We start from the raw sequence: 21,588 nt of genomic DNA, 5'->3' as shown, positions 1-21,588 counted from the left end.
TCCTGACTATTTATATGTTTTTATTCTGATTGGATGTTGTTGCTGTTTCTTTGTCTATAGTAGATGTTAGGAGGGGTGCTATGGGGAAAGGGGGAATCAGAATTGATTGATACGTTCATTACTCGCGTATACTGTATTCTCCATTCACCTTTTCAGTAACGTGGCCTATCGCCTATCCGCATCAGTGTTTCCAACGTCGTTAATGTGTGTAACTCGAGACCATTAGTCAAGCTTCTGCTACTGACCATGTTCCATATATACACCGACAGAAGTATCACAAGATTTGACAAACCCTTCACCTTGAATGCTTTCGTGGTCGTCTGACATGTTTCCACAGAGTCGTAGAAGAAGGATCTCAAAAGCGCGAAATTGGCAGCTTGACAAACCTGGAACCCTAGAGCTCCAGCCTAAGAGGCTCTCTATACACATATCTTGTTGAATATAGTACTCAAGGAAAAACGTTCAGGACTCTCAGTCCTCTTTCGATTAGGTAGCTGAATCATATCGTTTCATTGATTCTTAGATCACTTTTTCCAGTTCTAAATTTCACAGGGAATCCAAGATTGAATCGACGCTGGTACAACAATTCATGGACAGTACCTAGGTACCTATGGATGGATGGATTGAAAGGCCATACCATATATATCATTCGAGACAAAGTGCGCTTAGCAAAGCTATCAAGAAATGTACATAGTTTCCTTCATCTGGGTCAACATGTCTTCTTGTAGTTAGATGGATATGGATATGTATGGAGTGGAGGGTGTATGTAGGAGGGTATTATATTATCTATGTCGAAGAGTAGAGTAATAGAGACGTGAGAAGCGATAGGTGGTATGCCCTTATGCAGATATTAAGTAAACGATCCCTTCTATGGCTCAACCGGAACGCCATCAATGAGAAGCAAGCAGAAAGTATGAATGGGGAATCAATATACAGAAAGATAGAGCAGCCTAACACGCAGCAGCCGCACTCTCAACATCCACCTTGGGAGGAGCATCCTTCTTCCTGATATCCTTCCAACCCATCCCCCATGACACCAAGAACATCAAACTGGCGGCACCAGCTGCAAACCAATACACCGCATCCACACTCTTTGAGTACGCAAGCAACGTACCTGCCAAACCCACAGGATCATTACCCACCGCAGCCCTCACAGCCGGCCCCGAACCMCCCGCCGCAATCACCGCGGCTGTATTAACGCTAGGTGCATATTTCGGGATATTTACTCGCAATTGATTTGAGAGGATGGTTTCGCCAATAGCCAAAAACACAGCTCCGCCAAAGGTCTGTCCGAATGTGACAAGGGCCATGGCGACGGGAACGAATTTCGGGTTTATGCTGTTTTGCACGGCGATAAGGGGCATTTGCATGCCTAGGCCACGGCTGAAACCGAGTAGGATTTGGTAGCCAATCCATTTGCCGGCGGAGGTTGTGGGATTCAGGGTTGAGAGGAGGCCGAGGGCGACGGCGCTGAGGGAGGACGATGCCACGATCCAGGGGAGGTAGTAGCCCAATCTTCCGACTTTCAGATTGTTAGTTAAATGAAGATATACAGAGGGGAAAAAAAAAAACCAGAAGGAGGGGGGGGGGAGGCTTACCAAATGCGCCAGAACTGACGGTAGAGATCAACTGACTCAACACATTGGGCAACATGTGCACACCACTCACAATCGCAGTCGAGCCCCGAACCGTCTGGAAGTAAATCGGCAGATAATACGACGCAATCTGCAAGCAACCAAAGAACAAAAACATCACAAAACAGGACGTCCAGACATGTCTGATTTTCAGAATCGAGAATGGAGCCATGGCATTATCGCCCTGATAGTATTCCCACACCCCGAAAACGATGGTCGTCGCACCGGAGCCGCAGAACAAGCCGATAATGGTGGCGCTGTTCCACGCGAATTTACTTCCGCCCCATTCCAGAGCCAGAAAGACTTGGATGGCTGCAGGCGCGAAGAGGAAGAAGCCCATGATATCGAGTTTGCGGGTGATGATGGTCATGATTGAGTCGGTGCGCGGTTTGACTACTTCGGGAACGTCGATGAAGAATAGCATAATCACGCCTGCGACGCCGCCGACAGGGAGGTTGATGTAGAAACACCATCGCCAATTAACGTATGTGGTGAATGCACCGCCGATGATTGGGCCTAGAATCGTGCCCATTTGAGCAAAGCCCATCATGATACCGAAGTATTTTGGGCGTTTGTGTAGGGGCATGGAGACCGATAGGATAGTTAAACCACCGTTCATTAGTCCTGAGGAACCGATACCTGCAATGGCGCGGCCGATGATGAGCATTGTAGAGGATTGGGCGACGCCGCAGATGAGGGAGCCGACTTCGAATATGAAAAAGCAGGCAAGGTAGATGTTCTATCCCGGGATTAGTTGAGATCGTGAATATGGGATTGAAAGAAGGGTACCTTTGCGCGGAAATTGGAGTAGACTTTTCCGGCAAGTGGTTGCAGAGAAGCACTATGCTCATGATGTTAGAGATGCATCAAGTCTGAGGTATGGAAAGCGACATACCAAGCCAACTGATACGCAGTTCCGTACCAACCCACATCTTCCAATGAGTTGAAATCACTCGTGATCTGGGGCACAGCCTGGTGTCTTTATTAGCATCATCCCTTGTTAGCGTTCAGATGAGGTGACATACGGTGGAAACAATAGTGATATCAATCATAACCAAAAAGAAGATCAAGGTCATGGATGCCATGAGGACATATAGCTTCATACCCTCGACATAGTGTACGGTGGACGTCGTGCGCGTCAGACCTGCTTGGCCGGCGGTGGCATCGTTCACTTTCTGAGAATCTTGCTCTTCTTCGTCTTCGGTGTCATGATTGTGTCCTATTTCTTTCTCTTTTTCGTTTTCTTCATAGCCGACGGCGTTTCTGTCCATGGCTGTGGTTGTGGTTGTATCAAGACTTGCAGACTCTGCATTCAACTTCTTTGATTCGTGGATCGCTGTGTTGTGGTTGCTCTCCTCATTATTCAATGTCGGAGTCGCAGAGACTGATGTATGATCGTCTGCCATGATGTCTAATATCTTTGACCATCAACTGAAATCACTTTTACCAGAGATGTCAGGCTGAAAGGAAAAAGTTGGGTATTTATCCCATTCGTCGTTGGAGGATTCAATATTTATTCTGCATGGAAAGGGAAGTAACCCCACGGAGATAAGCGTCGAAATTATTAAGTGCGTGTAGGAGGGTCGGGATTGCTGGACTTTCCGAATCCCGTCTGACTCAGACCACTCTTCATTTCCTGACTAAGTAGATGTTCAGGAGAGCTGATGCTTGAAGTCTTAGCTGTATGAACGTGGAAGCCTAGAATGCCGGAGCTTGATTTGAAACAATTCTTAATCAGATGTGGTGAGGTTGTTTTACTTCATGTTTGTGAAAACCGAAACCCGGCTTGAGGAAGAACATTGATAATCAACATGTGTTTGTGTAACAAGTGACATAATCCTTTGATTGAGTGCCATGCAGTACTCCGCATGGGGATGATCTATCACACTGAAGAGTGTCAAAGATTGACCAAGCCGAAAGAACATGCGGCAACTTCCCTCCAGTTTGGGTATTATTGTATGATCAATCTACTCGGGTCCTTGATACAGTGGTTACGTATGTAAGGGTCGAAGGAATTAAGCTCACTGATTGATTTCCCCGTTGGATGGCTTGTACAAATTAATTTTTCTGTCATGAATATTTTTCATCGACTTTGATTTGATACATGGAGGCAGTACGCAGGCAGCCGTCTATAACTGTCTTAGAGTTAGATGCACACTTCTACAAAAATCGGCTTACGGCCGAACCCACCATCGTATTCGTCCGATTCATACTCCGTACTGCCCAATAAAAACGTGTATAGAATTTGTTTGGCTTACTGGCTTACTCCCTTCTACCCAATCGAAGCCTATCGCTAATACGAACCCTTAAATCCTTCTGAAATCCGTCGAGAGTAGTCGAAGTCCGTTCCTACTTGGCCACATGCGGCATCTCTGGCCGGCGGTCATAGCTCTCGGAATATCGGCGAGTAAGCAATTAAGAGCTTAAGCTTATTTAGTTGGTGGTTGCGTGTTGCTGACCGCAATCACTGCTCGACCGTCGGAAGTCGGCGATGTGAATCCCGCTTCCCGCTTGAGACGACTGTTTTCCTATTCGGGTAAATTCAATGATTTTAGCTCGTTTGCTCGATCTGTTCGTGCACTATGGAAGCGCTGGAGAAATCATTCAGTATAAAATTGAGATAGATTGTGATAGATTCGTAAAAATTATTAATATTATCCGTATATCTTCCCCCCATTATACAAATCCCAAAACCCGAATACATCCTCCGCCCAGGGCTCCTGATTGAAATACGGAAACATCTCTGGCGGAAATGGGGGTTGCATTTGTTGCGCCAACACCGCTGCTGTAGCTGCTGCTGTCGATTGATTTTGCCCGTTCATCATGAGCATGTGCGATGAATCAGGCTGTCGCGTAGTCTGCATCTGTTGTTGCTGTTGCTGTTGCACTGACTGCTCCCGTCGCTCCTGTCGCTGGGTCTCCTGCTGCTGCTGTCCATCAGACTTCAAGCCTGGCCACGGATTCTCTACACTAGGGGGCTGCGTCGGTAGTCCCGCAAAAACTGCATTTGTCCAATTCATTAATCCGACCATATGCTTCCGCGACCTTCGATGAATATCTTCTTCATTGTTCGATTTCCAGGGTTCTAAATTCGCGACGTAGTCCAGATTAGAGCAAATAACATCAAATACCGCCGGAAGATTGATGGCCTGCTTGACGTGCTCAACGTCCCAGGCGGGATCCTCGAGGGTCGCGAGGCGCATAACCGTGTGAATTACGAGGCCGAATTGTTTCCAGAGCGTGATGGGAACGCCGATGTAGTTTGTTGGTCCTAACGTCAGGAACAAATCTTTCCAGGAGCGAAGCGCTTGGGTGCAGGCGATGAGACATTGCATGGTCTCAAATTCGTGATCGGCGGCTAGCGGGACGTATTGCACGCGAACGAGGGCGGTCTCGTAGATAGCTATTTCGACGTAGAAAGTAGTGAGTTGTACATCTTCTGTGATTGATTTAGTCAACATCGTATCATGAAAGAAGCCGTGTAGACGCACTATTCTCAGCAACATAATCCGGCATCTGATTCTTCAAGCTATTCAATTGGCATTTCAGCGCCCGTATATACGGCACAATCATCTGCGTCGTTGCCTCATTTTCGCAACCACGCAGTCGCGCGTATAATCTGTTGATATTGCTCAAAATATGCATGAACTTCACGTGCGTAACCTGAAAACCATCGGCGCGCGTCTCTTTGCCTTCGTCCAAGATTTTCAAAACCTCTTCGTGGTATGTTGACCAGGGGATGGATTCGACTTTGCGGTGGAAGAAGGCGCAGCTTGTACAAATTAATGATTGATCTTTAATATTTATGAACAAGAAGAAAGATACCTTGCACTAAAACTATACGCAGCCATAGCAAGTCGGCGATGCTCCATGGTCCTCGATTCGGGAATACTAAATTTGGCGGACCATTTGGGCAGCAATTGTTTGCCCGGATGTTTGTTATATTCACTTTGACAGGGCTTATCCAATTCCAGATCAACCAGAATGGCAGCGGCGAGGTGAGCGAAAGTGGTAAGTATAGGACCGAGTGGAAGGAAATAAAATGCCCTGGACAATAAGTACTAGAATATCATGAAGGTAAAGGAAGACACACCAATGACCAAATGTTAGTATAGCCAACAACAGATCCGTCGTCCTCTCTCCATTAACAATGACCTCGCGAGCAACCAACTCTTTGAAAGCTCGTCCTAGGCCCAACTGTTTCGATACAAACGGACATGCAACAGCCAGAGCCCCTAACCACAAAGCAGGTTTGTCCTGCCGTAACTGCGTGGATGATGTATTCTGGATATAGGGAATGGCAAAGGGGACATGTTCCAAGTAATAGGTCTGGAACGTGTGGAACCAAAGTTCAGCCTCGTCCACCGTGGGCTCAACATCACGCGGAAGAGGGTATGTAAAAGATGAAGAGGAGCTGGACGCTGGTGTGATGGGCGCTGATCCGGTTTGAGGTCTGGGATTTTCCGGGTAGGATGCTTGAGCAGGAGCTAAACATGATAAAGGATGGGGTTGTTCATATCCATGCCCATATTTGGATGAAGATTGGGGTGATGGATCAGGGGTGCCATTATCAGTATCGCCAATACTTGCGTTTGGTAACGCGATTGCGGAGATGCTTGGAGCCAAAGCTTCGGTAGCCTCAGCAGATAGACTTCCTTGGGAATTAGCTTTGAGCAAAGACACAAGTCCGTCTAGTTTCTGTTCCAGACGAGCAGTTTGCGACGAATGTCTCGGCGTAGCCTTCTTTTTCCGTACAGATGACGAAGGTCTGCACTCTTTCTTTAGGCGGAAGCATCTGCAAGCTTTAGTATATACAAAATTCAGGATGATGTAGGGAAAGATACCTTTCACAAATCTCTCCTCCATTCCGAAGAATACATTTACATTTTGCGCGTACACAATTAACGCAAGCACGGCCATATGGCGCCGGTCTGGAAGTCAAGGTCGACGCCCCTGGCCCTAAGACAGCTGCACCTGCAGCGTCATCGGCAAAGTTACGATCCATAGTCAATCAAACGGGACAGGCATTCAATTCTTCCTGAAAAAAACTCCGAGTCTTGGTTGCGTCCACATCAACTCCGCGTCATGCACAAATGGAATGTGTTTGACAGCTGGATTCCGTCGGTATCGAAGGATCCGGATATTGGATTTAAGCACTAAAGTAAACGATCAGCCCTGCCAATTGATTTGTAACCCAAGCCTTTTAGTTTGTTTTCCAGAAAAAAAGATTAATAATGTAAAATACAGGTCAATAATTGTCCATGTTGAAGGTCTTTCAGCTTGGGCAAAACGAAATCCGGCGGGGATTTCAGGACGAGCGGAATTCGGAATTCTATTTTTTCCCAAAGCCGTTGCCCCGCAATTAACTCCTAGGCTCGCAGATGACCAATCACATTGCTTTTGTCGTCACGTGAAAATCGGGCTCGCCGCCTGGCCTCAATGGCCTATAAATACGGGACGCCGAATCGGGCGATGAGCGACGTCTCTTCTTCGACCGTCTTTTTGCAAGACTACATCCTCCCTTTCGCGCAGTATGTCTGCACCGAGCACACGAATCCCCAGGCCGTGAAATTTGCTGAGATCCTCGAGCTGAGTATATCCAGCATTCTTCATCATTTGTCTGGCAAGCGAGACATCTCTGCTTATCAACAAGTTGCTCCCCTAATTCGGTCTCCATGATTCTTCCGATATGACCGTAGTCGCGTCTTTTGTTTGGATGTGCTGATTCTAATTCGTCAGGGGTCTTGGACCACCATTTACCATTTATTTGAGGTGTATATTCTTCTGATGTTTTGCCGTTGGCGCGCCAATTCCAGGGTAAGCGGACTTTAGAGGCTTGTTGTGAGTCCTCGAATTCTGCTTGACTCAGACCGGTTGAACTCCTGGTCAATTATCAGTCTTTTGCGAAACTTGTATAATTCGTGAACCTAGCATTCTACTTACTTAGGGACTGGCAAAGGGGAGACGATAACTTCGTCTGCGAGAGACGGAGATCTGGTGACAGCTTCGTGTTCGTCTTGAGGAGACTTGGATGTGGCCACGACTTCCTCTTGAGAAACAAGGAAGGACTCTGGCTCCTCTGGGGAAGATGGGATTCTGGCAACATCCTCCTTCTCAGGAGTGGGCGCTCTAGTCATAGCCTTCTCTTGATAGCACGGTTCATTGGCTATATGTTCTTGAACAGACGGGGTCCCAGCGATAGTCTCTTTCTGAAGAGACTTAGATTTCTCCAGGCCTTCATCCTGATAAGGGGAGTTGATTGTAGGCCCCTCTTGAGGATTTGAAGATTCCGCATTTTCCTGACGGGGTGATTTGGCCAAATCATTACCCGCCGAATTGTTTGTATAAGTCACAAAAATTCCAGACCTTATCCTGCGGAGGCGGGCAAGAATAGAGCTTGCCATGGTTACCTCGGTATATATAGACGATTGATGCAAAATACAGCTGAATGGAAAAGAATTGATATAAGAAGAAACAAGTATGGGCGCGAGGCCCGTAATTTGACTCGAGACCACCACAAAAATGAGGTTTTTCGCGTCGAGAAAATTGATTAGTCCAGTTGGTTACAGTTGTGGGGCCGGGGAGATCAGTTGTTTGGTGCCTGAGGCATCAGTATAGTCTCATGCCCCTTATTTCAATACCTTATTTCGGTCCAGTAAAGATGTAACTATGTACGACTTCTCATATCAACAACCAAAGGCTCCTCTCCCCTCTTCGCTCTCCACCGATTCGTCGACTCAATCAATTCATCACAACCAACAAGCATACAAGCCCACTTCTTCACAAACCCTTCCATCAATTCCCACGAATACACATCCCACGGCTCCCCCCAGACAATCATTCCATCTCTCTCATCATGCTTGCTCACCTCCTCATCATACATCGTCCCCAAGACATCGTCACAAAGGTCGCATTCATCAATCGTGCCTCGGAGTCGTATGAGATTATCTCGTAGAGCGGGCAAAGGAAAAATATCAATCCATGCTTCGTGCGGGATTGAGCGCTGTAGTGGTGTGGGTATAAGTGTTGGTGGGATTGCGTTTTCTGGAAGGGGGGTGACTTCTAGTAAAGGCGCGGATAATGAAGCGATTGTTGTTTTGGGCTCTTCGCAGCTAAAGAAGCAGGGAAGGGACAGGATGGTCATGTTTGTGAGTAGGGCGCGGAAGACGTTGAAGTGGACTAGGGTGAGGAGGTAGTCCGTTGAGAGAGGGAAGTAGAATGGGCGATGCCTTGAAGATGCCGAAGCCGAGAGCATTAACATCTTCGTTCTATCCACTTCCGAGGATGTGGTGGATCCTCGAGATGACTTGACTTGCTCCTTGCGACGTCCTAAACCCCTGTAAGAGTACGCTTTGTTAGGATGGCATCCTTGACTACTTACGACGCGCTCGCTGATTAAGTCTGTTCTGTCTTCTGCGCCGAGCTTGTGCATCTGTAAGGCCTGTCCAATTATCATCATTGATCATCGCCTTGTATCTCGTCAGTACGAAGTATCGAAATAAAATGGTTACCAAGGAAAGACTGACTTCATCAAGAGGCCGCATAGGCCGCAGCAAAATACGTGTCTCCATTGCTACCAAAAAATGAGGATTTTTAAATTCCGATAAGAAATATGTTGCAATAATATAACTCAGGATATGCAGCCTGCTGACATGCAGCGGAACGATGTTTAAATAAATTAGAGTCGACGCTAATCATGCAGCCTGCTGACAGAGCCCGCTAAACCCTAAACGTGTGATGGGGCGTACTCCCGAAAGGGTAATTTTCTCTCATGTAGATGCCAGAAGATCAATTGATATGACATGGTGACTTCAATGAGTAGTAGAAGCTGCTAGAAAGGATCGAGCAAGGGACTATAAAATCGAGGCGTTTTCCCGGCTCCCTTGATGTAAGGTCAAACGTTCGTTTTAATCATACCTACTATCTACTGAGTTGTGAATTTATATTCCTTGGCTAAGAAGAAAAAGATGGCCGAAAAGCCGCTCGTTCTCGTCACCGGCGGTACCGGCTTCCTCGCCGGCTGGATAATCATCCTCCTCTTCCGTCAAGGCTACCGCGTCCGCACAACAGTCCGCACCTTATCTCGAGCCGCCGCAATAGAATCCTCCCTCCGTGCAGCCGACGGAATCACCGAATCTCAAATCTCATCTTTGCAGGTCGTTGAAACTGATCTTCTCAAAGACGACGGCTGGGCTGAAGCTGTCAAGGACGCTACATATGTACTCCACATCGCATCCCCATTTCCGGCTGCCCTACCAAAGCATGAAGACGACCTCATTATTCCCGCCCGTGAGGGTACGCTGCGTGTACTTAAAGCCGCCCGCGATTCGGGGTGTGCTACTCGTGTTGTGATGACTAGTAGCTTTGCGGCTGTTGGATACGGACATCCTAAGGAACGTAGTCAGAGTGGTGTCCCTTATACCGAGAAGGATTGGACAGATCTCGGACCTGGAAGTACTGTGCCGCCATACAACAAATCAAAGACTCTAGCCGAGCGCGCCGCATGGGACTTCATGAAGAATTTGGAGAGTCAGAGTAACAGCAAGCTTGAGCTTGCCGTTATCTGCCCAACCGCCATACTGGGACCCGCACTCGGTAAAGACGACGCCTCTAGTCTAAAGACCGTGGGCGAGCTTCTGAGTGGTGCTCTACCTGGATCTCCAAAACTACAATTTGGTATTGTCGACGTCCGCGACTGTGCTGATATGCACTTGCGAGCTATGACAGAGCCTAAGGCCAAGGGAGAACGATTCATATGTGTGGGCGAAGGAAGTCTTTGGCTAGAAGATATAGCTAAGATTCTAAAAAAAAACATGGGATCAAAAGCAAGAAAAGTACCGACTATGGTGCTGCCAAATATAATGATGCGAGGTGTGGCACTTTTCTTGCCTATTGTGCGGCTTGTTTTGGGAGACTTGGGGGTCGCCAAAGAGATCAGTAATGCTAAGGCGAGAGAAGTGCTTGGTTGGCAGTGGCGATATTCAAGTGAACAAGCGGTGATGGCGTCAGCTGAAAGTCTTATTAAATTCGGTATGGTCAATGTGTAGAGTGTGACGGACTGGAATCGAACAGGAGCATGTCGTCGTGCACTACTAAGGTTACTGTTAGGCAGGGAGTTATCATACATTCAACTAATAATTATCTACCTACTCATTATAAGGGCCTTAATCTTCTTTCCCAGCTTCATTTCCACCAAGTTGCTCATCCTCAAATTGAACATAGGCGCAATACGCGCCTTCTTATTACAAAGAAGTCGACTTCACAGCCTCCATTATTAGCCTCATGCCCGCTGAGATCCTCTCTAAATCGACTCTCAAGATTCCCCTTGAAATAACAATTCATATGACCAGCCGTAACAAGTACATTCTTTGTACATACCTAGGTAGTCATTGTGGTCAAGATTTGACTTGTGTCCTGTTTGTATGCATACCTGTAATCAGGAGTCTAGTATTTAAAATCACCATACACATTTGCGATTAGGTTAATCAAGGAGATTTCTCGAAGGCTATTTTGAACATATAAAGATTGTATGGCCACGTGAAGCACTAAGCCCTAATGGAGGGAGCTCGAGAAGTCTAAGGATAGAGTAATAGCTAACAAAGTAGGATACAGGAGAAGAAAGAAAATCGAACTAATATGTAGAAAAGAAGTAAAAATATGTAAAAGAAGAAGAAAAGGGGATAAATTATATAAAAAAAGGGGGGTATATGAAGAAAAATGAGCTGTCTATTGAAGGGGTGATGGGGTTCATGGATGGATTGATAATAGACCTTATAGGAATACCGGACTAAATCATTCTCATTCTTCGACAGTATGGTGGTCCACATCGTTCAAAACTTTATCTATCGCATCCTGAGACAAGTGCTTCTCCCAGCAGTAATTGTCGGTACCGCCAGGAGGACGATTGCGGTATAAGAACCCGTTAAGTCCATCGACAGTCGGCTCAAAGTCATTGTGGATGTTCTCGGGTGAAGTAACCGAGCCATGAAGAAAAGTGACTGTAAATGCGATCCATTTCTCGATCAAATTGCATGCTGTTGTGGACCTTGGGCTCCGAAACTCAATCGTATATTTTGGGTTAGAACATACTGATGGGTCATTCGAGTTGTTTGTGAAATTCCAAGCGTACTTTCGTTGACTGAAATCGCTTCGCCCATCCGGAGGATTCATGATATAAATCAGTTCTTCAACTGTTTTAGTCTCTTGAATGACGGAAGAAGGACTTTTTCCTCGAGGCAGTTTGTTGAGAATCGGGTTATCTCTCAAGTTAGACTTAAGGAAAGCTTGCGTGTAATTGTGATTGGGGAAAAGCGTATTCAGGGGGTTATCAAAGTGAATAATTGCTTCAGCGATGCGTTTAAGATCGACAAGGCTCCAACGACCATTAACAGGCGAGACGTGGATATGGATCCCAGTGGTATCATCCATCTCCGGTCGTGTGTGGCGAGATATAAAGTCCGACAACCTTTTGATTTGATTTGCCCATTTCAAGCCGTTCCTGTAGTGAAAGATAGGCGATACAAATTCAAAGGAAACTAGAATGATCAGACTTGAACAGCAATAATGAAGGATAGAAACTGACAAGCTGGAAAAGACTGCCCGCCATCCATCGAGTGTTCATCCACTATGCTCCAAGCTTGAAAATCTTCGGTCTGACCCATTGAATATCCAGATTCCATTGAAATATGGTCATCAAATCTATTCCCAGCATCATTCCACAGTTTTGCGAGTTGACCCCGAACCTTTGGTCTATCAAAATATGTCCTTTGATTATCTCTCAACGTCAAGCGATATTCAAGCTCGATGCCAAATCTATAACCGTCTGCATGGGAATCTTGCTCCATTTGATACTACAGCAAGAATTTAGTTGGCTTGACTGTGGCGTCGATGTTATTGTAACCTAAGCTGCTACGGGAACAGCTTCTAGCAGTATGAATCCTTTTCTCCTGTTGGCGGCTGTAGCAGAGAAAAAAACGCTGCTTGTAGATTCTGAAGAGCTTATACTACGCATTGTAGAGGAAAATGAGACTCTTAATATACCAGCAATACATCATCTTGTAATGGGATGTTTGAATCACTGTATGACTCTTTTATGTTGTTCGGACTGTTGATGACAGTGTGAAAAACTATGCCAGTCATTCTGCATCATGAATCACAGTTTCAGGACATGAAATTGTCTGTATCTTTGACACAGGTGGCATGGTAGGACAGAAGATGCGAGTTTTAGGCCTGTGGTATGACCTAGCATTGGTTAAAGAGGAATTTGCTGAACAGAGGAAATGAAAAAAACGGTGTGGCAGTACTTACGTAGGTCTGAGTAATTCTCCTGTTCAAATGTTTTTGTCATCATCCGAGAAAGTTGGTGATCGTCTATAGTCGAGCTCATCTGAAACCCTGCATAATTCTATGTAGGTATTTCCGGCGAATGGCAAACATATCTGTCCGCCGTCATACGTATCGCTTATTGACATTCAGTATTGCTATTTACGGGGAATAAATCAAGCTGTTGAAATTTCACTTCAGAAGTCTCGGAAAGAATTGGATACATAACCGTGAAACGTCGTTCAGGCATCGCTGTCACCTTGAAGGGCAATGAAGGTGAGTAGGGCAAGTTCAGGGAAAGAAATTAACTCGCGATTAGGTACAATTCTGGAGATCTAGCTTTATTTCAAATAAACTGTATGCCAATGATGTCCAGCTCATCATCAATCCGAGTAAACCCCCGATATTTGCATGTCTATTAATGACATTGCTAGGAAACATAGCTGTGCGTCGTTTATTCTTACAATAGTTGACTCCTTTATGAGCTTTTGGGCCGAACCCGACAAATTTGGATATGGCAATGGATCTAGAAGTCGATCAAAGCATACCGACATTTGAAGAATAGGGGGACGTTGATTGGAATCCAGCCCGAAGTTTATTGTCCGTGTTTCACAAGGAGGCCAGTAGACCATACATCAAACATCTTGAGGCCGTGTTGGTTGTAATGATGTTACACTAGATTATTTATTAAGATATTTGACGGGATAAGCACGAGTGGGAGGTGGACGGATGATTTCAAGTTATAAGAATAGGATGAAAAGCCTGCTTTTGTCTGTTTTCGGCAAAATTTCGAAACTAATATTACTCACTGCGAGTAATTGCATCTGAAGAATCGTTACTGTCATGCTCTGTATAGTCATAGAAGAGTAAGATAAGTATGACTCCAAAAACCTTGGCTGTAGCTTCAAGAAAATGCTACAAAAACAGGGTTATAGCTATGGTATCTTTGCAGCTCTACAAGCTCTCTATCATATCTCTTATCGACTCAATCCTTCATCACAAAATTGTTGATCTGAAGAGACAATTCTTTACGCCTTTCTTATCAGAATCCACACGCTCAAAATTAGGGGGAGAAACCATGGAAACACGAAAATCCTCTAGCCCTGACACAGTCTTGGGTCCTGAAGAGGTCGAAGCATTCTCTAAAGCCAAGGATAAACTATTCATTACGCTATATCGCAAGCGGGCAACCTATTTTAAAAGATGGCTGCGAGTGACTGACAGGTATTTTACTGCTCTTGAGGAACACGATCGAACAATCGAGAATATACAGAGAAATTTCATCGATGATGTTATCGACAAGTACGCCATGAGAATTGAACACAGAAAGGAAAGGTTCAAAAACAAATTCCGGCATGCGGTATCTGATGACGGTAAAACTTTACCGTTTTTGAATGGTATGGATTTGTTGATATGGCCTAAAAACAGGGCTCACCGCGAAGAATTGATCGAGAAGGAGAATGAATACCACCAGAAGAACCAGAAAATTAATCCTGATACACAAATGCAAAAGAAGCCGGTGTCTGAGGGTACTCCCCTTGATGGTAATGCCGCGGTGCAGGCACAAGGCGGTTCTGAAGACTGGGAAAGGCAAGCTGAAGAAAGCGACACTGGATCGTATGTCCCCTTCTCTGTATTTAAGTTGTTACTTTTGTCAACTCACTGACATATTACAAGGGTCTCTTCGATGGAGCCATAGCCATTTCCGGTGCCGGGTCCTGACAGCTGCTGTGTCCTTAGCTTCAGGCTAGGAGAACCAGACACATGTACGGGAGATCTTGAGCTTTTAAATAGGTCCAATATAATAATTTATCCATTATCTTTCTTCTTCCTCTTCTCCGTGATACTCCGTTGGAAAATGCAATTAACAAACCCTAATGTGCTAGTCCGTTTAAGGCTAAGTAGACTCTTGAAAATCATAGGCTAGACCGTATTGGGAACAATATCGATGTTAAGAGTTGCAAATCTGAGAGATCGACCTTTCAGAGGGTCCATGTGTTGATTACCTTTTCTGGAACAGATTTCTAGATTTTCTAGAAAGCCCGTCAATCATGGGAACGTGAGAACTTGAAAGTTGATATACGGAACCAACCGGATCTACATTCGACTACATGATTTACCATGCATCGAACACATCATGCGGCTTGCAATGATACACTGAAGTATAGTCTACCGTTAGATTTAGTAAGTAGCGAATGGTGAGATTCAAATTTTGTTTGGCAAAAGCTATGTACAGAAGTGAAGTGAAGCTACTGAGTTTACACAGAAAGTGTTCAGTAATTGACACGGAGGAGCTGAAAGCTCAACAGCCTATCTATACTTTTGTCTAGACGAAAGATTTACTCGTCAGAGTTATAAGCAGAGCCGATGGTGCTCAAAGAGCTACCGCTGGTCAAATAACCGTCGGCAACGTAAAAGTAGGCATAACGCTCAACGTAGCTGGTCTCATCCAACCAAGGGATAGTGTTGCCAATGAAAGTAGCCTGAGAAGCATCATCAACACCAGTCTTCTGGAACTCGGTGATCCAGATCTTGTAGATACCGTGGCTGGCAGCGAGATTATAGGCTTCGGTGATGTAGCTTTCAAAGTCGGTGTCGACGGCATCCGCGTACCAGTGGATAGCCATGGCAGTCTGACCGCATTCACCATTGCAGGCCTCAAGGTATGACTCCATCCAGGTGAGACCTAGAGGGGCGCCACCGTTGGTCACGGCGGGGGKGACCAATTCAGCTTGGTCCTTGTAAGGAGTGATCCATTCCTTGTACAGAGCAGCGGCGGTGGCAGCGTCGATGTTGGATTGGGTGTCGAGATCAGGTTCGTTGAATCCGAGAATATGGGTGCTGCCGCTGGCGAGGGCGGCTTCGACGTTGGTGGTCCAACCGGTGGTGTCAGATCCCCAGAGCATGGGTACGAACTCGACGCCGGAGGGGAGTGTGCCGCCGGAAGAGCTTGCCCAGTTGTAGGCCCAGGAAGCGTCACTAACGAGGCTGACGAGGCTGGCGTCGTTGTAAGCAGCACCCTTTTTGGCGTTAGAACGCTTGGTGAGGGACTTGGTGGGAGCCGCAAAAGCTGCTGTCACCATCGCAGAGGCGACAATAAGGCTGGAGAATGAAACCATTGTGATGTTTTTGTTGAAAAGAGGGACTTGTTAAAAAAGGAATGAATGTACCAAATTCAATTTGGTGTTGAAAGGAATGTAAGGAAGGATTGGAACTGAAGAGACCTTGATGAGCTGGCTGAAGAAAAAAAAGAGAGAGAAGGGTTCATGGAGAGGGCAGATTGGTGGTTTTTATAGAAGAGGAATAACACTGAAACAGGTAATATCTCATGGTCATCAGCTGGATACTACCTAAATAGATATTGTTAGGGTAGACTAATAGTCTAGCATAACGAACGAATGTCCCGGGCTGTATGCGCCTGAGTAGTTCAGGTACAAATCAAATTCTATTGAACCAATAGTTGTTAGAGTGCCATGTGCTTACAGATTGCCTGGAAACACGAATTACCGGATAAATTCTTCTGTACAGAACAAAGGTAAAGTTTTCCTCCATACACACTATCAGATCGCATGAATACATGTCCCGAACCCCAGGTTACATAGGCTGCTTTGTAGCTTACACGCTAGTTCGTTTTCTATCTCGACGTATTCTAGACGCCTTTAGAGCCATATCGCATTGTTCTTAGGGCAGATGATTGGCTCGGAGAAAAGACACAAAAGAATCTAGACACAAGTAGACTGATTTAGCATGGATGCATCAGATACTGTAAGCTTTCTACTAGGAATCATCCACTCGTATCTTGACATCTACAAACCTATCTTGGATGACTATGACCATGACTTGCGCTATGCTACTTTATAAAAAGCAGTAAGTACCCCCACGTGCTGCAACAGCTGATCTGGCTGCGAAAGAGAGCGTCTGATCTTGATCTAGAACTCGAACACGAGAATTTTCACCAGCGCATAAACATTGACCAGTAAGGCGACCACCGCTCCCTAGTCATCAAACATCATCGAACCCTTCAGGGAAACAAAAAAGGAGTCTTTACAGCGGGGCTAATTTTAGGTCCAGGATGAGTACAAACCATTGACACTCTCACGAAGCAAGTTTACGAGGCACGAACATCAGTTGGAGGCGTTGTGGCTTKTTTAGAAGCTGTAGCCTGAGGCTAGCATAAAGCTTAGTTGCTAACGAGCTAGGGACTGAAGGATCGGTATTCAAGTGTCATAGGTTGGACAGAGTATGATTGCATTGAACAATGGCCTGTGTATGAAAGATGTTGGACAACACCTGTGCCAACGGTAAGACCGACCGGAAAATTTTTCAGTCAATTCAACTCTAAAGAAAGCTTGCTTCCCTTTTCCAAGCTTTCTATGACACTGATCGATGTTCGCGGTGCATCTCAAGAGCTCAGGTACAAGTTACACCTGCCAGGTACGCAACCTAATTGATTGGCTTTCACAACCCATACCCTTTGAAGCATTCATTGTACAAGGCTTATGAACGAGCAGATCTCCTAATATCGATTGACGTCGCATTCATCTTACCCTCGATCCTTGAATCTAGCCATAACCAGCATAGCTCTCCCAACTCGTTACATGGAGTCATATAGACCCTACTTTTCCGTTTCGTATTGACCTATCAACTGAGAGGACTTGCTATCGTACATTGCAACTTAGCCCTAGTGCTGACCTGACTCGACTGGACTATGTTTAGTTCAACGTCACCTAGGGTACGTAAGCGCACTACTGTAAGGGACTAGGGCAGAAATCGTACACACACCAACGAAGTTTCATGGCTTGATCGGGKTTGGTAGGCTGTCTGCAAAACATGATTCGTTTCAAGTCAACAAGCGGTTTGGTGACAGATTTGATTTGAGCGCCAACGAAAGCTTACTTAGGGTTGCAGCTGATTTTGGCCCCCGGGTACCGTTGTGGGCCTACAAGGAGTCCCTAACACGGTTGTTTCTGTTTCTGTCGAAAGGGCTGAAAAAGAAAAGGCCTGGACTATTTGTACGTGAAAAATTTTTATGTTTGTGTAATATTTGGAGATTGAACACTGGGAATTTATCTAAAGAGAATCATTAAATGTTAGGCCGCTATATTTCCAAAATCCGAAATCGAATCAATCAGCTTTTTCCTGTCCTTTCCCAATAATTATCAACCGAAATACAGAGTACTATACTAGCCCTTTCCCGAATCCTGATGATGACCCTGCAGCTTCACTAGTTATCCGCTTACCAACGATAGTCCACTATATGTACGTAGTGAGAATGGTTAGGATCACCAGCTCAAGGGCTCAAAAATCGGCCAAGCTTCAGAGCCTAAGCCGTTGAAATATCTGGTAGTTAGCAGCTGTGGCGTATTCTTGAATACACAAAATACGTTCATATACAACTCGCGGATCTGTAGAGTATGTCCAAACTGGAGAATTTATACGACCAAAAACATCCTTCGCTCATTATTGCTCTTACACCTGCGTTATCAACCAGTAAGCATACGCGTATATTCATTTAAAATACTCCTGTTTCTTAGAGACAATGGCGCTGACTGGTGCGAATATTCCCGGATTGTTGGAACTTGTTGTAGCCACAAAGTCAACAGCCTCTAAACTACTGAACGCGTAATGTGGCGTGTTGTTGTTGCATTTCTTTGCTTCGTTTTCTCCTCGTTTCTCGCTATGTCCGATACTACGATGGTGCTATCGATATGGACATGGGTGAAATTTAGAATAAACTACCAAATATAATAATTTACTAATATATAGAAAATAATCTTCGTCCTGGTGAAAGCGGGGCCGTTTTTCGCTTCGCGTTTGTCACGGACCTGGATCCATCTTAGTTAGGTAGACAATGGTTGAATGTCTACACGTCAATACAGTGTTCAACTCTGGCCGGAACGATCAATGAACATTACATTCGATAAATCCAGAGCTAATAGTACTCTATACACCTTTTAAATACAATCGCCATCCGGAAATTATACGTAAGGCGCAATGACAGTGCATAGAACCTGCTGATGTACAACCTACCACCCCCGTTGCATCTTCTCACAACTTGTAGGATACTGCACGGCTCTTTTGATGCTTGATTTCAGCTTTTTGGCGTCAACTTCATACACATAGTTGACCAGCTGAAGAGTTTGTTGCCTCGGCATCAACGCCTGCTGGTATACGTGGACAGTGCCATAGCTTGGGCTGGACCAGGCGGTGTCCACGTCGAGGTAGAACTGCGTGGAATTGATAACATTGCTGGGATCCAGGACAGCGAACATCGCCGTTTCATCCCAGAATGGGAAAATGGTCCCGTAGTTGTTGTACATCAAGGTCGTGTATTTGTTTTTCACCTGATATACCGTGTCGAGGTATTCTTGGTCTGGGAAGACTTGGTTTGCAGCATTGCCTACGATTGCTGTTACGATTAGCTTCGATCTCATAAGTAGCCAAATCAGGTGGATGCACTTACTGATGTTTGGAAACGAAGCTGTCAGGGCAATTTTGGTTGCCTCTGGGTCCAACATCAAATTGATATCACTGTTGATGTCGGCCTGATTTACAGATCCGCTTGCTTGGTACAAGTTGACATCAATATATCCACCCATGATAACGAGACCCTTAGCAAGCGAAGCAAATTCGGGGTCCATGCGCACGGCTAGGGCGATGTTGGTCAAGGTGCCACCAGAATATATCATAACCTACTGAAAAATCAGCATATACATCATCGTCACCGATTGGCTAGCCAAGATAACCTACCTCTCCAGGATACAAATGCACCTGCTCAATCATCCATGCCGCGGCGTGTTTGCCTGCAAGGGTGGCATTAGGGAAGCCCTCAACGAAAGCAGCCGGAGAGATCCTTTGGGGGTTGCCCGAAGTTGGGTCACTGCCCAAAGCCTCTGCTGTCAAATTCTCTGGCGCAAATACACCTTGCCAGGGCAGATCTCCATGGATCTGCTCCCACATAGCAAAGAGTTCCGGTGTGTTGAGGAGAGGAAAGTCGGCGCCCTTGTATACTGGAATGCAGGACGATAAATTCCCAATTTCAAGCGTGGCCAGACCGTGTAGACTGGTTTGTAGGGCCCATGAATTGGCGGTGTCACCGATCAATCCAAGAACGTCCCATCCAGCGTCAAGAGCAAGGAGGAAAGGGATAAATCCCGCTGAGCTCCAGTCATTTTCAAGGATGACTTTTGTGCGAGTGGCATTGGGATGGGCGGCAGCAGAAGCTGCGGCTACGAAAAGAACTGAGGTAAGCTTCATTGCGAATCCAGGCGAGTTTCTTCCAATGTATTTTTCCCGATAGCCCTCACTTGAACCACTCCTGTCTGAGGTATTTATAATTCATAAAAGCACTGACGACTCTTATCTCTTTGATCAGATACAGTCGCACTAGCTGTATATAGGTAGGCCGTACTTTGGGTTAGGATCTGAAAATGAATGTCTATGTACAAGTATGTAATCGGGGAGGAGATTTCTAATGCGACTATATTGAATAAACTTATTACGTATTTAGGATCAGGGTGGAGAGAGATAAGCCTTCCTAAATCTGGGTTACTAAACCGTGTACAAACTTTGAAGGCACTCAATAAGAAGGCGGGCATTTCCGCCCGTACCTTGCCCTGGGCATGTGCTATGTGGTCCTGATTATAGTGGAGGTAAATGCTAAGCCGAAAGAGCATGAATGCGACGATTTGGGAAAATCAGTCATATAAGCATGGTGGAGGACCCAGGGCAGTCCTATTACTACTTCGTAGAAAGATAGGCGGAATTGGAATTAAACACTACCCCAACAGTGCTTCACGTACATTCCGAGATACGTAATGATATGTAGAGCTTTCTTATTCAAGTAGAAAGATAGCTAGTTCTTGCTCACTATGTTATGTATTAAAATCCAACCTCATTGAGACTACGTACTTTGCACCGTGGCGCTAGTTCAACGCTGCATTCGGGTCTTATCAAGGCACGCGAAATAATGAGCTCTCATTGGTGATATCACCATAGCTGTTATCAGCCATCAACGGAGACTTCCGACTTCCGACGCAGTTCCTACTTAGAGTTATCTCTATGGTCTAATTGCCGGAACGTCAATATCAACTCCGGATATCTGACCCCGGCACCTAGCAACTACGCACCTACCGTGCGTGCTTTGGTGAATAGTTATTCCCTACTGAAGCATGTACGTGCTATTAACTTTTTATTTAGTTATAATATATTATTAAAAAAAGATATATGAGGTCTTTAATTTTTAAATATATTTACTTGGTAGAAGAATTATCTACTCATTCAATTGAAGTGCATTCTTCAATCGATCATCCCAACTTTGGTTCCTGGATCCTGCGTTTTGGTCATATGCATATCACAAATCTATCGGACGAGTTCCGGCTGTATTAGGTCGCCAGGATTTCTAAAATATGCATGTTATCTTTTCAAGAAGGGTCACCAGATCTATTCTATAAACCTATGTTGATACCATAATGTTGAATATAGCCCGCATTTGATGTCGCGGTACATAGTCTCTATCCGCAGGAGCTGTATGTCACATGATCCGTGAAAAAGTCCAAGGATTCATCAATAGTGAGGCCTACCAAAGTGCATATCTTGCGTAGGGCTTCTTGAAAGCTGGAGTGCTGTGACT

At 45.4% G+C, this 21,588-nt stretch overlaps 7 protein-coding genes across 7 annotated transcripts; 2 read left to right on the top strand and 5 right to left on the bottom strand.

Moving 5' to 3' along the window:
* Window positions 1-950: 950 nt before the first annotated feature.
* Window positions 951-3,040, bottom strand: BHQ10_004358 (uncharacterized protein; the record flags this gene model as incomplete). Its single annotated transcript, XM_040876715.1, has 5 exons — window positions 951-1,522; window positions 1,599-2,373; window positions 2,424-2,475; window positions 2,530-2,606; window positions 2,660-3,040. The coding sequence occupies 5 exons, from the start codon at window positions 3,038-3,040 to the stop codon at window positions 951-953; spliced, it is 1,857 nt and encodes a 618-aa protein (XP_040732862.1).
* A 1,248-nt stretch (window positions 3,041-4,288) lies between these two features.
* Window positions 4,289-8,038, bottom strand: BHQ10_004357 (uncharacterized protein; the record flags this gene model as incomplete). The annotated part of the gene is made up of 6 exons (XM_040876714.1): window positions 4,289-5,073; window positions 5,126-5,406; window positions 5,460-5,681; window positions 5,728-6,121; window positions 7,395-7,516; window positions 7,578-8,038. The coding sequence occupies 6 exons, from the start codon at window positions 8,036-8,038 to the stop codon at window positions 4,289-4,291; spliced, it is 2,265 nt and encodes a 754-aa protein (XP_040732861.1).
* Window positions 8,039-9,601: 1,563 nt separating this feature from the next.
* Window positions 9,602-10,681, top strand: BHQ10_004356 (uncharacterized protein; the record flags this gene model as incomplete). Its single annotated transcript, XM_040876713.1, has 1 exon — window positions 9,602-10,681. One exon carries the CDS (start codon window positions 9,602-9,604, stop codon window positions 10,679-10,681), a length of 1,080 nt encoding a protein of 359 aa, XP_040732860.1.
* A 751-nt stretch (window positions 10,682-11,432) lies between these two features.
* BHQ10_004355 (uncharacterized protein) lies at window positions 11,433-12,062 on the bottom strand (the record flags this gene model as incomplete). Its single annotated transcript, XM_040876712.1, has 1 exon — window positions 11,433-12,062. The coding sequence occupies one exon, from the start codon at window positions 12,060-12,062 to the stop codon at window positions 11,433-11,435; it is 630 nt and encodes a 209-aa protein (XP_040732859.1).
* Window positions 12,063-14,034: 1,972 nt separating this feature from the next.
* Window positions 14,035-14,655, top strand: BHQ10_004354 (uncharacterized protein; the record flags this gene model as incomplete). Its single annotated transcript, XM_040876711.1, has 2 exons — window positions 14,035-14,573; window positions 14,634-14,655. The coding sequence occupies 2 exons, from the start codon at window positions 14,035-14,037 to the stop codon at window positions 14,653-14,655; spliced, it is 561 nt and encodes a 186-aa protein (XP_040732858.1).
* A 640-nt stretch (window positions 14,656-15,295) lies between these two features.
* BHQ10_004353 (uncharacterized protein) lies at window positions 15,296-16,075 on the bottom strand (the record flags this gene model as incomplete). The annotated part of the gene is made up of 1 exon (XM_040876710.1): window positions 15,296-16,075. The coding sequence occupies one exon, from the start codon at window positions 16,073-16,075 to the stop codon at window positions 15,296-15,298; it is 780 nt and encodes a 259-aa protein (XP_040732857.1).
* Window positions 16,076-18,982: 2,907 nt separating this feature from the next.
* On the bottom strand, window positions 18,983-20,213 carry BHQ10_004352 (uncharacterized protein; the record flags this gene model as incomplete). The annotated part of the gene is made up of 3 exons (XM_040876709.1): window positions 18,983-19,356; window positions 19,420-19,648; window positions 19,707-20,213. 3 exons carry the CDS (start codon window positions 20,211-20,213, stop codon window positions 18,983-18,985), a joined length of 1,110 nt encoding a protein of 369 aa, XP_040732856.1.
* Window positions 20,214-21,588: the final 1,375 nt, after the last annotated feature.

This window comes from Talaromyces amestolkiae (genome assembly GCF_001896365.1).
Source record: "Talaromyces amestolkiae strain CIB chromosome Unknown scaffold7.1, whole genome shotgun sequence".
NCBI classification, from domain to species: Eukaryota; Fungi; Ascomycota; class Eurotiomycetes; order Eurotiales; family Trichocomaceae; genus Talaromyces; species Talaromyces amestolkiae.
The sequence above is the reverse complement of the archived record's forward strand: the minus strand, read 5'-3'. Positions and strand labels throughout refer to the sequence as shown.